At 43.7% G+C, this 14,780-nt stretch overlaps 1 protein-coding gene across 1 annotated transcript in view; it reads right to left on the reverse strand.

Annotated features, from left to right (window-relative positions):
• Positions 1-14,780, reverse strand: part of LOC144142110 (uncharacterized) — a 57,052-nt gene that overhangs the window by 24,591 nt on the left and 17,681 nt on the right. Inside the window, exons 4-5 of the mRNA XM_077673517.1 lie at positions 11,596-11,664; positions 7,707-7,742 (exon numbers count right to left, since the gene is read on the reverse strand). Of these exons, the coding sequence (XP_077529643.1) occupies positions 7,707-7,742; positions 11,596-11,664 (105 nt within the window). The remainder of the gene's footprint in view (positions 1-7,706; positions 7,743-11,595; positions 11,665-14,780) is intronic.

Genomic DNA, 14,780 nt, shown 5'->3' on the forward strand with positions numbered 1-14,780 from the left:
TTATCTATTTCGTGTTGCTGGACCTTGTTGGAAACGAAAACAGCTATGTGCTGAGCACTTCGACCCAATACCGACGGCACGGGGCCGTTCATAGTGTGTCTCCGCCCTGTACAAGAATGCCCTGTACAAGAATGGTAGTGTCACACTCGACTTTTACCTTTTCAATTTGTTCTACCACGTCGGCCTTATATCTCGCGCGGGGAAGGTATAAATAGCGCGGTGCAATACGGTGTGACGTAGCCGGCGGCGCTTGGCTGGCAGGCTAGCTCGGACACCGTGGAGAGGAGGCGGTCACAAAATAAGATTTTATTTTTTAAAACTTGGTATTATAGCTTAACGTTTGTAAATCACATGAGAACGCACTTATTTTAGTTCTTTAAATACGTTTACTGACCCTGCTGTCGTGTGAGACCATATACTAGGCCGGTATTTGACCGCACCGCGGCTAATATGACCCCACGGTCATACCACGCTTTCTCTCGGTCCCTTGAAAGTTATGTTATCGGTGTTAAAATGTACTATAATGGGGGGTCCTACTTGCCTATTAAAGTATAAAGCCATCATAATTTCCGGGTAGCAGATCTGATTACACTCTATTTTCCTACTCCGAAGTGTCATAGAAGTGTGAACAGGAATGGCTTGACTACGCTGGCGAATTCCTTCTTAAGGTCGAGCTAAATCATCGCCAATGGAGCTAACCCAAGCTCTCCCGCATCACAATTGATCCTCATACAGCGCAAGTTTGAAGTTTATTGTTCGGCCTTCCAAATCGGAAGTCTGGTGTGATACTGCCATTGGAAAATAAGCACTGCCTCGTGTCATTGAGCGAGTATCCCAGCCAGTAGGGCGACGACGAAAAGCAAATCGCGCATTAATCAGATGTGCCTGGGGTTGGAACGGATATAGGTCTTTTCGGCAGGATAACCAGTTCGATATTTCGCATTGAAGCAAGGAGCAGCTTCTTTTGCAGTTTGTCCCCAAGGAATGCAGCGAAGAGTGGGCTTGAACCTGTCTGAAAATCATAATAAAATTATCTGACAGTCCGTGTGGACCTGGCGAATTCTTTCAGAGATGCCGTTTAACTTCAAATTCTACCTTTCCTGCTGTGATAAAGTTCCTGAGCTCTCCAAGATCTTCAGAAACACTTGGTTTCTCTTCAAGAATGTTTGCGGGAATTGGGTTCAATCTGGTCTGTTGGTAGATTACGCGAAAGTAATAGTCCTCAAAAGCGATCCCTCTTACCGCGGTCGTCGAGTTAGCTGACCGTGACGGTGGAGTTCGGATATCATTTTTTCCAGCATGTGTTCTCTCTCTGGAATGTGTGGAAGATTTCAGAAGGCTGTGCCTTACTCTCAACTCTCTGTTCCCTCCTTCGGACCAAGGCAGCCCAGAAGCGATGTTCTAACTCCTTAAACAGCTTTTTCTTTGTTACTCGGATGTCGCCACAAAATAAAACAGGCCTCTCTCCATACGCCACAAAGAGATCTCGAAGCATTGAACTGATGCAGTTTACGGCCTTCCTACCCAGCACACCCCCTTTCCTGCCCATTGTAGTTGAAACTTCTATAATGTTACTCTTGAAATATGTCAGCGGCGTGAACTGATCGCGCTAGTAAAACATTTTATTTCGTCTTGTACTTGTACATATTCAGGCTTCTGGATAATGGATGCTTTTATATTCCAAATATGATCTTGATTGCCATGTTTTCTTTTATATCACATCTAATTTTCCATGTCAATAAGCTGTGGCCAGGAGAGATTTCGGCAGGAAATGAGTCCTCAAGTGTACAACGTACGGAAATTAGAACACGCCAACTTTGCTTTGTTCCAGGCGTCTGGATATCCAGAGATGCAGCTGTTTGCAAACTACGGTGTTGTAATTCTAGGAACTAATTTTAAGTATAGGTAATATTTCTAATTCTAATTGCAAGTAAACGCTGACAAGTAAAGTCTTCTTGTAAAAAAAATAATCAAACTTGTCGCTACGGGAACCTAGGTGCCTGTAACGGCTGAACTGTTCGGCAAAAATTAACAGCTTCCAAGCCGATTCCTAATACTCGTAACTTATTCTAAATGTCTTTGGTCTCTCATGTGCGAGTGCGTGGTGCGCAGCTGCTGAGGAATTGGCACGCAAGCCATTTAGGTCGCGCTAATAAAACCGGACATCAAGGCGCTCAGCCGTACTGTGCGTTTTGATCTGCCGTTGTTCTTTGGTTGTTTTCGTCTTGTGCAAATAGGTGGTTTCACAACACCATTTGAGCGTGTTTCCTAACAGTTGCGTCATTGTGAGATCTTCACGGGGTGCCTTATTGGCCAGTGTTATCGCTAGTGAGATTGTGTGACACGAGGTACTAAGCTAAACAGATATTTAGTAATTGATTAGAACGGTTAAGGCGCCGACGATATAAAGCGAATGAGGCGCGATGTAGTTCAGCTTTTCGGAATAATTTTGACCACCTGGGGATCCTTAACCTACACCAACATCTCGAAAATGCGGGCGTTTTCACTTTTGGCCTCTATCAGAAAAGTGGCCACCGCGACCACTAATCGAACCCACGTCGTCGTGCTCCGCAGCACAGCGTCTTAGCCACTGAGCCACCGCAGCGCATTGAGATCAAGAACTGTTTGTCCATCGCACATCGCCGCTGGTTGCAATGTCCCGCCTGTTGACTTAGCCAGGCGGTGTGAAGATTCCAAAAATCATGATTTGCTTCTGTGGCGCTCTATAAAAGAAATACCTTGCGTGTGCAACTACGTTCGCCTACAAATTATACAGTTGTCAATAGACAAACGCCGTAGATCATCTAACGGCGCCTCAATTACAGGGGAGTATCATCTCAACAAATGTGCCGCTTCGTCTTCCCGGAACACACACCTCCACAACAGCAACGATCATTTACGAGGACAAACGGCTGTATTCACTTTCTTTTTCCTCATTTTAGGCTTACAGTGTAAGTACTGAAATTTTAAAGATTTTTAAGCGAATTGTTTGTGTAAATTGGCCACGTGGATAGTTTTGATAAAAAATTAATGCGAGAAATAAAACAGAAAAAATGTTTTTGCAAGGATGTATTTCGAAAGCCTTCTGAAACTGAACAGTACGCGACCTCTGTCATCCAGAGGATTCATATAAAATTTTTATTAAGACATGAGTGGAGAAATTGGGGGTCTGTTAGGTATAAAAAAGAATAGCTTGGACCGTTCCAACAATGTACGAAAAGAGCATTGGTTGGTTTCCGCCATGCGTTGGAGACTACGAAACAAACTGGGGCCGAAAACTTTACACCGCAAAAAAGCATAGAAATCGACTTGGGGGGTCATGTTGTACAAGTGCGACACAACCGTTAAAACCGTCGTTGAAAAAGCGGCTATAAACCAACTTCAATTCGGCAGAATACCAATCAGAAGACGAAAACAAGAGGTAGTGAGGTAGGAGAATCACCGGGCACAGAGTCGACTTGTACACTCGCTATCAGGGTGGCTCGAAATGTGACGATAAACGGGCTCGCGCGTAAGCAAATAGGGTTAGGATGAATGTAATCATGATAATGGTGAATATAACTCTGATCGCATGGTCGAGCAAGATATGGCCGCGAACCAAGCATTTTTGCCGACCGGCAGCGGCGGCCTATGTTATCTATGGCGGCCTATGTCTTGGAACCTCCCGCGCAAATATCTCGTGGCTCAGATGATCTACGCAACGAGCACGACGAAGGACGCGAACGACCGATGAACCTGCAGCAACCAAAAAGAGCCAGACCTCTGCTTTAGTCGATGCCTGGTTTTACGTTTCCTTTCTCAGGCGCCCCTAGACTCCGTGGTCGGTTTTCACAAACGTGTCTGGCGGGGGCTCGGATGCGCCATAAGTTATAAGGCAGTGGCTATTTTCCCGGCAGCCGGCAGATTAGCCTGAGAGAAAAGTTGCCGGCAGTTCCTTCCCATTGGCTGGCCCAGACCACGTGATTATTCAGCCGGCACATTTTCACAGTTTCTATTTTGCCAGCAGCCGCCACATTAGCCCGGGAGAAAAGAAGCAGGCAATCCCTCGGCAATGTTGCCCCTGGGCGCCAATGCTGCGGCAGCCGGAGATGTCAACTTTAACCTGCTTTAACGTTGGGGACAAGTTTTCGAGCTTTGCCGAGCTTGAGGAGAAAGATTGGTGCTGTTCAGTGAATTACATCAAGTTATCAAAACGAGTCGGCAAGATTGCGGCGGGCATGTCGAACTTTGATTCAGCCCGACGCGAAGTTTGACACTTTGATCACAGACAGTGAAGGTTCCTTGGTGTTTCCTTTGTAGAATTTCAAGCAAAGTCGCACAATAAAGAAATGATCACCCGAAAAATCAAGATTGCATGGCTTGAATTAACCACCGTTCCGTTAATTTCAATGCTATGAAGTTTAAAACACGAACTTCAGTAAAGACAATATTTCTGCATGAAATTATGCAAAGCAGGCAGACGTCCAAAAAACATCTATCTAATTTTACGTTCATATACCATACAGCGACTTATGCACAATCACTACACTGCCAAACTTTAGCTCTCGGCTGCTTGCTGATACGCACACAGAGCAAGCGGAAACAAGCACAAATCAAAGTCAAAGTTCGCGTCGGGCTGAGTCAAAGTTCGACATACCCGCCACAATCTTGCCGACTCGTATCTATAACTTGACGTAATTCACTGAACAGTACCAATCACTCTTCTCCTCAAGCTCGGCAAAGCTCGAAAACTTGTCCGCCTTGCCAAGGAATTGCGGCCAACTTTTCTCCCGGGCTAATGTGCCGGCTGCCGTCAAAATAGCATATGTGGGCTAATGTGCCGGCTGCCGGCAAAATAGCAACTATGAAAATGTGCCGGCAGCCGGCAAAGTAGCACCCGCGAAAATATGCCGGCAGCCGGCAAAATAGCCCTCGAGGAAATGTGCTGGCAGAATAATCACGTGGTCTGGTCCAGCCAATGGGAAGGAACTGCCGGCAACGTTTCTCCCAGGCTAATCTGCCGGCTGCCGGCAAAATAGCCACTGCCAAGTTATAACTACCGAATGAGAGTCTCGTGCCGCCTCGGTAAACCGCCCTCCGCCTTCGTAATTTCCCGACACTCTCCTTTTTGGTTTTCTTTCAGTCTTCGATCTTACCATCGTTCGCTTGGTTACAACGCCGTCACTGTCGCCACCCCCAAAACACCGTAGCTGCTGCCACAGTGCTGCGCAGCAAAACAAACCAACCCATTCCGTAAAAACAACCTGTGTAAGTGCGAAGTTTGTCACCAGTAAATATAAACCACATCGAAACTAAAACCTCCAAGCAAGCTTTAAACCAAACTTCACACACAAAAATCAACCTAAACCCATGCCTAATCAACGCCCACTCAACCAACATCACGCCAAAACTATAAGCTGATCTTGACCGGATGTTAAAAGAAAATCCAACAGTACAGACACAACAGCTAAGAAATCACGTCTAATCACATCGAGAATCACCTCATCCGCTCATCACCAACAGATGAACTCCCGCTGCCGTGTCTGTGGTCAAGCTATAGTTCTGGCCAACTTTTAAATCAGCCGCTCAACCCCCGGCTTGTTGCGCGGCCGTCCAACGGCACCATCTGTCCCACAGCGCTGCGGTAACCAGATTCAGGAGTCTGCAGAATCCCCATTTAAAAATAGCTGATCCTCTCGCGGCGTACAAATAGGCCTAGCAGGGATGGTGTCCATAACATCGACCCAGAGCAAGGCTCATCCTACACTTTAATGTGAATTCTGTGTACAAAAGGCGCAGTCGGATAGATGTCTGCCGCATAAAGCGAGCGGCGTATGTTCAATCAGGCCACAAAAAGCGGGTTTTTTCTAATGCATCTGGTTATTTAAGCATCCTGACGAGCTCCAACGAGATGAGTTATTCATTACAACCATCGCTTCAAAAACGGCGGTGGATGTGTCGTACGCCAATTTTCGAGTGCAATGAGGTAACATCCCCATTTTTTAATATTTGTATTACCGATACTCAACATAGGTGCTAGTGCATTTGTCTTTCTAGAGATTCTTAGCCACACGCTTTGAAAAAGATATACGTCGTCCTAAGTTCCCAAGGCAAGTAGGGTTATTTTTATTTGTACACGGATGATTGGCGGAGGTATGAACAGTTAATGGGATGGTGTGGTTTTGAAGCAATAAGTGCTCCTAAAAATGTAACTGCAGTGTTGCACACCTTGTAGCGTCAATAAACAATCACGCTCCCGCTCAGACAGCAAAACCATTCAGTGTACAAGTATGTCGCCCCGATCTTACCCAGCATTGGAGAGACATGCCAAAGGACAGCAAAGTGTACAATAAGGTCATTCACGGAAGACAATATTGCCACAGCAAGTATCCACTTCACAGTGTGCACATTATTGTACTAGCAAACTGGGAAAACGGGGGGCCAGGTACAATTGTACATGATAATAGCTCCGCGGGCATCGGAAGCACATTTATGCACGAAATGATCCAGAAAGGTCTGACTTTTATGCGAAGAGAGGGCATCGGGGATAGTTTGTACAGCACTCGTATATACGTGGCAAATATTTCAGAAATGGGGTTTTCGCTTATAATATTTACGTACCTCACGTACGAACCTTCACAACGCATTGTGGCAGTTCACAGTTTTGTGTGGAAGTAAACACAGCAGTTTCCCTTCAGACGCGTAGAGACTAAAAGCAAACTGCGGGCAAATGTAATTAAAGCTTTCTGAAGCGATGACTCCACGTTGTCCTAAAGGGACCCTGCAACACCATAGACTACAGGGAGTGTATTTTTGGGTGAAGTAAGTCTATTGCCACAGCAATCTTTTCCCGCAAGAATTATGAAAATCCGTTCATTATCACCGAAACTGCGCGCGACGAGGAATGGCACATAATCGTTCCCTCTCAACTCCACCACGGACAACGCGACGAAAGCTGCGCACTCTCTCCCGGAGAGCGGACCGGCTCACGGCGTTATCTTCCGCGGCCTTCGATATACCGCAGGGTGGGGAGATTTCTCATGTTCTCCGCAACGTGGAATGGCCTATTTCCGGTATGTTGCCAAAACAAAAAGCAGACATGAGTTTCTGCTCGCAAACTCGCGCTCGGGCTGGTGCGGCGTTCTTGAAGCAATAAACGTTTGTTCCCGAGTGGCCTGGTTGAAAGGGAAGTATTGAGGTCATCACATAAACTGCGCGCGGACTCAAAATAAAAGGGAAACTTCAAAACTTTGCTTACAGGTTCAGGGATAGAAAAGGTTCGTACGCAGCGCTGATGACCTCGGAAATGGGAGAAAGTAGCCCTGAAGTTGACCAGTGACTTCGTTTAGGCCATGCAAGGAGTGCATAATGAGAACTTAAGAGAGCGCGGCTGGGTTTTCCGCGTTTTTCACAGCGATTTGCGCGCTCACCGCTCCACGTGCACGTGTAATATTTTGCTCAGGTGTTCCTGGCCGTGTAATCTAAATGTCCCGCAGGTTTACTTGCACTACTCAAAGAGTGTTGCATGGTCCCTTCACAGTTTCTCTGGGACGAAATTCAAAGGTAAACGAACAATCCAGGGAGCGAGAAAGAAAAAGAACACATAATTGTAGTACTGGCTCGAACATTATTGCATGCGCTGCTTTGAACATTTGCATGAACAATTTTTGGTTGCTAAAAAAGTGCTTCCACGTGAAAACTCCAAGTGAGTCAAGTCTCCTATTTACCTCGTTGAGGAAGGATTCAGTGTAGCAGTCCACAACCTATAATAAATAAATCGCTTTTATCAACAATTAATACACACTGTTTCTATAACTTGCCCAAACGCTCATGCACACGTCACGGATGCTCTGTAGCCATAGTATTTTTGCAACAAAGACCATTTACACCGCAACGCCCTTGTATTTCCCGAAGGTTTGCTAAAAATGTGAGATTTCCGCCGTAGGTGTTTCTAAAAAAACCATTCGTTTTTCTTTTAACTTATCTGTACTTATATCTACAAAGTACTCTCTACGAACTACTACTGTCGTTTGGCGTTTTCAGTATTTTAGTCGATATCGTTGTCACCCCGAATATTTGTAGGAATATTAGGTAATTTTTACTACTCAACTCATTTATTGCAGGAGCAACACAGCTCAAACACCGCAAACAAAATGAGTACATATGCTAAATTCATTATGACTCAATGCTTCAAAGAACTTTCACGTCAACGTTATATTTAAATATAATCTCCGCCTTTAGAATGCCTTACTTTCCACCCAATCTCACGCACAAGACGCCGGAGCAGCAGCCACGCTGTAAAGGAATTGGATGGCGTACTGAATGATGCGCGCAGATAATAAACACTACTGGCTGACACTAGTGTTTTAAAATTGGTGTGAGCTTCGAGTTCAACACATTCTTCTGTTCTAGGTTGTGGAATTATTACACATCTATAGTCAACAGTTTTTGAATATGTCTCCCAGAAGGAAATTCTCCTTCGTCCTGCCATTAACGACCGTCGAATAGGGCAATAATGAATAGCTTAAGAACCGTGGAGGAACCAACAAAAATGCTAACGATACTTATGCAATCTAGTAATACCACCAAATGAGTGTACTCGTCCGGATTCAAATTTCAAGTTACTCTTGAGAAATCCTCGCATTTCTGGTAATGTGCAAAGCTGATAAGCACAGATCGTTGCACTGGTTGACTGCTTTTTTAAGGAAATGGCTGGTTACTTTTCAAAGATGTATCTTGATAGCTCTATAAAACCTGGACAGCAAACTTTCTTTTACCGGACACCGTCTGCCTCAATGATGCTACAGGGAGTGTTCTGGTAACCACCTCAAATCACGTTTCACTGCTCATCTACTATTTAACAAGCTTACCACCACTGCACAGAGTGTCATGGGAAGCAAAACGCTGCTGCGGTTGTACTAGGTCGGGAAGTTTGTATCCACATTCTTCATGAGGTATTATGACTGTACCAAAGTATTAGAAATGATTTAAAAAAAAAATAGATTATTTTAGGGCGATTTTTTATGTAAGCATTTTAGCTTTTCTTTTTCTTACAATGTGGAATAAACTATCATGTATTGTGGCTGAGCTAAAACGAGCTCCCAAACATCTTCACGAATCCTAACACGCTCAGTTGTATTGTTTTTCAGTGCGTCGAACCTTTAAAATGCGAGATTTATAAGAAACACGACTGCCTGGCTGCAGGCTCGTTAGTTAGGCGATTATCAGATACTGTGCTCTAGCTGTAGAGGCCAAATTTGGCAGGAGTTCAGCGCGCGGCGCGTGACATAAGAGCCGCTGGCTCGGAATTTAGCCCTACATAGTCCTCGGGACACAGTGGAATGGCCGTATATTGCAGTACGCAGTCGAAACGCTCTATACCAAAGAAGCAATGAAGGGCCTATGGGTCACATACTACATTCCTTGTTGCTGGGTAATCGTCAATGATAATTCGTTATTATTTATTTATTATTTATGAGCCTATTTCTGTCCACTCGAAGTTCCCCTCGACAATGGGGCGTATAGTTCCTGCATACCGTTTTCCGGTCCCTAAATTTTCCACCGAGAGCATATATCTAAACTACTGAAAGCGGTTGGCGAAATTACTAAGGCCGTGCATGTAAAATTACGTCTACCTTGATTGTCCATCTTGAAAACTTATGTTTGATAAACCAACTGCCACGAAGGTGTGAAAGTCCACTCGAGTTTTATCATTACTCAGATATATTCTCATCCAAAAAATATTCACGGAAATTCTGTGGATGAAAAGTGTAAGGCATGTGTGGAGGTTCCTTTTTAATTCTTCCAAGAAAGTTCCTCATCAGAAACAAAAAAAACTCTTCGTTGCACATAAAAAACGTTTTTTTTAACTATTCAGCCGACCCATAAGCAGCCGGTGTAGTAGCACCGGCTTTTTTTCCACATGGCTTCGCTTGCTCAGAGCCTTGCAGCTGCCAGAGCCAGTGACAACACGAGGGTGGAACGGCTCATTTTTGCCTGAGCTTGATCGTTCAGCGCTGGTTGTCTGTGCGTGTGCATGAACACACGTGAACCAATTCAGTGACCGAGGGCGTAACGGGTGCTTCGCAAGAATTGGTCACTCAGTGTCGCTATCCGTGGTGTTCCGGCTAGGCTGTTAGTGTATGCCCTTCAGCGCAGATGATAGAATGAATCAAATTATGCCGTAGATACGAATGCCGTAAAATTTCAAGCAAAGGCAAACTCCATGATGCGATGTGTGCAGATTCTTTCCCATTTCTTGTTGATACCTAGGTTTAAAATTGTTATGAAGGAAACATTGTTTTGTTATTGGTATTCTCCATGAGACGAAATATATGCACCGTCATATCGGCTAACTATTCTAAGTAACATATTATAAAAGACCGCAGTTTACGCATTTAGTGTAATCACTATGCCATTTTTACGCTTTCTGCTTCACCAGGCTTGCCCACTATGCCTTGCTCAGCTTGCCTGCAGCAATGCCCTGCCCGACAATCGGAGTTCAGAAATTAGATGGTTGGATATGTCAGACGCTTCACGCGCCCTTTTCCAGTCTCGCGTACAGAAAAGAAATACGCAAGGCTGGCGACGGGTGGTCTGATGCAGAATAGGTACAGAGAAAAAATATTTGGAATGTCCTTTGAGGCGCGCTCTGATTGATGTGGCGCCAAACAAGTGCAAAATTGTTGAAATTATACAGGCAACCCGATGCGTGGTGTAGAACTGCTCCAAGCGATTCAACAATCGAAAATCTGCCCACCTTTTGCTTATGCCTGCATGCTTTACTCCTGCTGTCTTTCGCCCTCCTCAAAAGGAAAATCGCTCTCCTCAACATTGATTGAGCGATTTTAGATGAACGACCCGTAATAGAGTATGCAACTATTTCACATGCAGTTTTCGCTCTTTTGGGCTTGGGTTTTGAGTAGTTTTATTGATTTGCGAAACGTTGATGTGTCTATACGCAAAGGTCTGGCCGTTGTTCTTCGTTACATTTGTCCTCAAAAAAATGTAGGGGACCATTCACTCTGAATGAAGTTTTTGTATATGTACTTCAGAATTATTTGTCGCGCATTAGCCAAATAAACAATATTTTATCCTGAATCACAGCACTCCCCATATGCTTGCTCTGGTGAGCCATGCGGGGCCTTCTTCCAGAAAAGTTTTATTACCACTGTTGTGCAGCAAGAAAGCTTGGGTTTCCAGACAACCATTTTATTGGCGAAGTCGGATTGCACAACGGTATTTCAAAGATAATGACGACGTGTGCAGCCCCTCTTCTGTACGACGGTGATTTCCCTCTTCCTTCGTTATTGCCTTTCCCACAACCATACCACATACCCAGCATGTACTTCTATATACAGCCTGTCCTCTTTATTGTGTGTCAGGAAATCTTTAGGAAATAATTCTTTTTGTATGCTTGTGTTGTCACATGTAACAAAAATGGTTTGAATTCTAGCGCTTTATCTTCAGTGAGTGCATACAAGAGCTTCTAGTGGTCTTGTAAAAATGTATGTTTGCACTTATGAAATTGGTCTCGTAACTCCAAAAATATTTATTTTGAGATGTATCGGTATTGAACTGCAGTTTGCGCACTCACAAAGCACAAAGATTACCTACCATGCCAAATGTTGGTTCCGGCAATGAATCCATGCAGGCATTTACCACTTCGCAGAACGCAGTCATAGTCTGGAAGAGAAAATTCAAGCCAACTAGTCGACACTTTTAAAGCACCTTAGAAACCATCGCATATATGCGTAATATATTTGCCACACGGATATCTTAAGTAAACAAAAAAGTGGTAGTCAATTTTTGGCCACCACTTATACTGACCTTCTTCTAGAGACGTTCCAACGGGGATATAATGAAAGAAATTGGAGCCACAGACCCCGCTCTTTTCATTAATATTGCCTATCTTTCTGTGTGTCAATGGACATTACGTTCGGTCGGGGGCACTTTTAAGAACACCATAAAAAGTATATTTGATAGGATGAAAGAAAAAACATTTGATGTAGAACCTAAGACGTGGCAGGTCAGTATTTCCGGAACTGTAACTATCATTCTTCGTGTGTGGAGATTTCATTATAGGCGATGATACCGTTACCTGACCACTGGAGGTACAGTCAACTCTAAGTAGAAAGTTGAAAAGGTGGCAACAGAATACTGCTTCCCAAGAGAGGTATCCCGGCTTCGCATCAAAGGCATGGTAGTGCTATCATCCTCTGTGTTTTGTGTGTTGTGGTTTACCTATCTAAAACGGCGTATCGTACTGATTGATTTTGGGTTGTCGCCATTGAAAATGCTTCTGTGGTTGGGCGGAAGATTTATCGTGTACTAAGTGCACTTCCGCCTCTGACTTGGAAGGGTGCATTCCTAAGTACGCTTCTGCACATATGGCTGTCACCTTGGACGTACTCACCGTTGAATTCTATCTCTACAATTTTGCCCCTTTCCTGAGAAGCCATCTTCCCGCCCAGTCTTGCTGCGTGTTCACACACATGTTGTTTGCGTGAAAGGATAGACATGGTAGACACAATTTGAAAGTGGGTAAAAGAAGCTGTGAATCAACATTGCATAAAATGATGCATTACGCAATATCAAACCGCCCTAAGTGTACCCATTAAAGTGTACATGATCTTCAAAGCCACCGAAAAAGAGTGATTGATGAAGTAACAAAAACCGCAATATTTTGCGTCATTTTAACACAACCTTGAAGGGGGGTGTATATTTTCCGATATTTTGCAATGAAGGTGGCCGGCAGTGAAACATACTAACTTGCGAGAGGTGTATACTACACTTTGTGGTACTACAAATACTCCATTCCTTTGCCAGATCCTCGGTAACTCATTGAACTGAAGAATGAATTAATGATATTTCATAACAAGGAGCTACCTGCCCCAAAACCACTTTTACGAAAGAAGTGCGTTTGGTTGCTCTTTTACATTTACTTAAAATTAGTGAACCTTTTTCCAAAAATAGCTATACGAATGTAAAAAGCAAAGATCCTTCTAGAAATTTTGAGTCGTCTTGTCCAGGAAGGCCGGGAAGAGATTCTATCGGTGCTGGAGTAAATGGTGTTCCTCGACATGACGTTGCCATTAGAGTGTTAATTCGTCAATAGCAGATTCTGAAGCGAGTTGTTATTATAATCTGTGTCCTCTAAATTTTTTAGGCATCTTCTTTAGCGGTTTTTTGGTCTCAGTTGAACGCACGAGGCGTCGAGAACATCGAAGGTTAGTTATGCAGTCAATCTCAATGCTTTTTGTTCCCTTTTGATGTTTTGTTTTTTCGGAGACAAGGCTGTGTGGTGAAAGTGCTCCACGTTTGACCAAGTACGTATGTAATTGGCTCACGTGTTCACGTGGCAGTGAATTATTAAAACAATTCTGGCACTACCTAATAAGGTATTGTTTGCTGAACGTAAATAATCAATCCCGCCATCGAATGCGTGAATCTGACCATGGGTATCTGTACCGTTCTTATCAGTCGGCCACCTGCTCGTAACAAATTTCATTTTTTTATTTCCTAGAAGACCTATTCGGTCAATGTGCTGTTACCGCGGACCTTTGCAGTTTTTTTACTTATACATCCATTATTGTAGTTATTTATTTACTCTCAAGGCCAAAGCTTTCTAGAGACGAGTGGGTATACATCGCACAGAAAACAAGAAATGCGGCAGAGAAAAATTATATGCACGCTATAGCAGTCTGAAAACCACAAGAAGAATGCCTGCATCATATGAAGCAGAGAGAGGGTTGTTGTAACAGCAATGTTCAACATGATTGCGTGTTTGAATGACGCACACGCATACAAAAATAAACTAACAAGAGAAAACAGAGTAATAGGCATGGCGATTTTACGCGAGATTTACAGACGGAGTTCTTAAATAATGTGACATCAGCGATAGCAGCGATAGGGTCTGGAAGGTGGTTTCACTCATTTGCAGTTTTCGGGATGAATGATTCAAGTACAAATTGGAGCGGGTGCTGGGAACGCCCACTTTAAACTGATATTCGTTGCTTGAGGAAACGCACGATGGGCGAGAGAATATAACGGTGCTAATAGACGAAATGCAATGAAAAGTCTTATGGAAGAGGCAAAGGCGAGAGCGTTTACGCCACAGTGAGAGAGCGGGTAAGTGAAGATTGGCTTTCATCGACGTAACACTGGACGTACAATGGACGTTTGACAAAATAGAATTGTCAAAGCGATTATGCATCCATCTGGGTGATTTGAGTGAGTTATGGTTATTTAAATACAAATAGGCTGGGAGAATATGCTTCTTCCCGAGAAGTTCCGTAACTAATTCTTAAGTTTCTTGCACAATTCTAGAAGGCCCCCTCTGAGGTTTTTAAGCAAATAAAATGAAAGAAAATGAAATGACAGTCTTATTACTAAGGCAACAAGGCTGAGAGGGAAAAAGCAACGCCATTGAACTTGCGTATTTCAAAAGTGCATCAACGTGATATCGCCACTGGTTGATTATCTCATGCCATAAGTGATCACTTGCCGATTATTTGTTTGTTTTCACTATTACGAAGAATTAAAAATGAGATGGCCTGAAAACAACACGAATTGACCGGTAGGACTGATTGACATATTTTGTACCGACTTCGCTTACCTGTGATACAGTGCAGAGTTGTATATTCAGTCAAAAAGACCCAAACACTAAATACAACAACACCTTTGAAAAACGTTTTATGTTAATACTCAGCGTTTCCTCACAAGCTAGGTAACAAGCGTTAGTAAAACAAGAAAGTCCTGCATTAGCATAAACTTTGTGAATCAAAGAAAAGACAAGTAAA

This window comes from Haemaphysalis longicornis, unplaced genomic scaffold (genome assembly GCF_048455015.1).
Source record: "Haemaphysalis longicornis isolate Haplotype H1 unplaced genomic scaffold, Haemaphysalis longicornis Haplotype H1 scaffold_6, whole genome shotgun sequence".
NCBI classification, from domain to species: Eukaryota; Metazoa; Arthropoda; class Arachnida; order Ixodida; family Ixodidae; genus Haemaphysalis; species Haemaphysalis longicornis.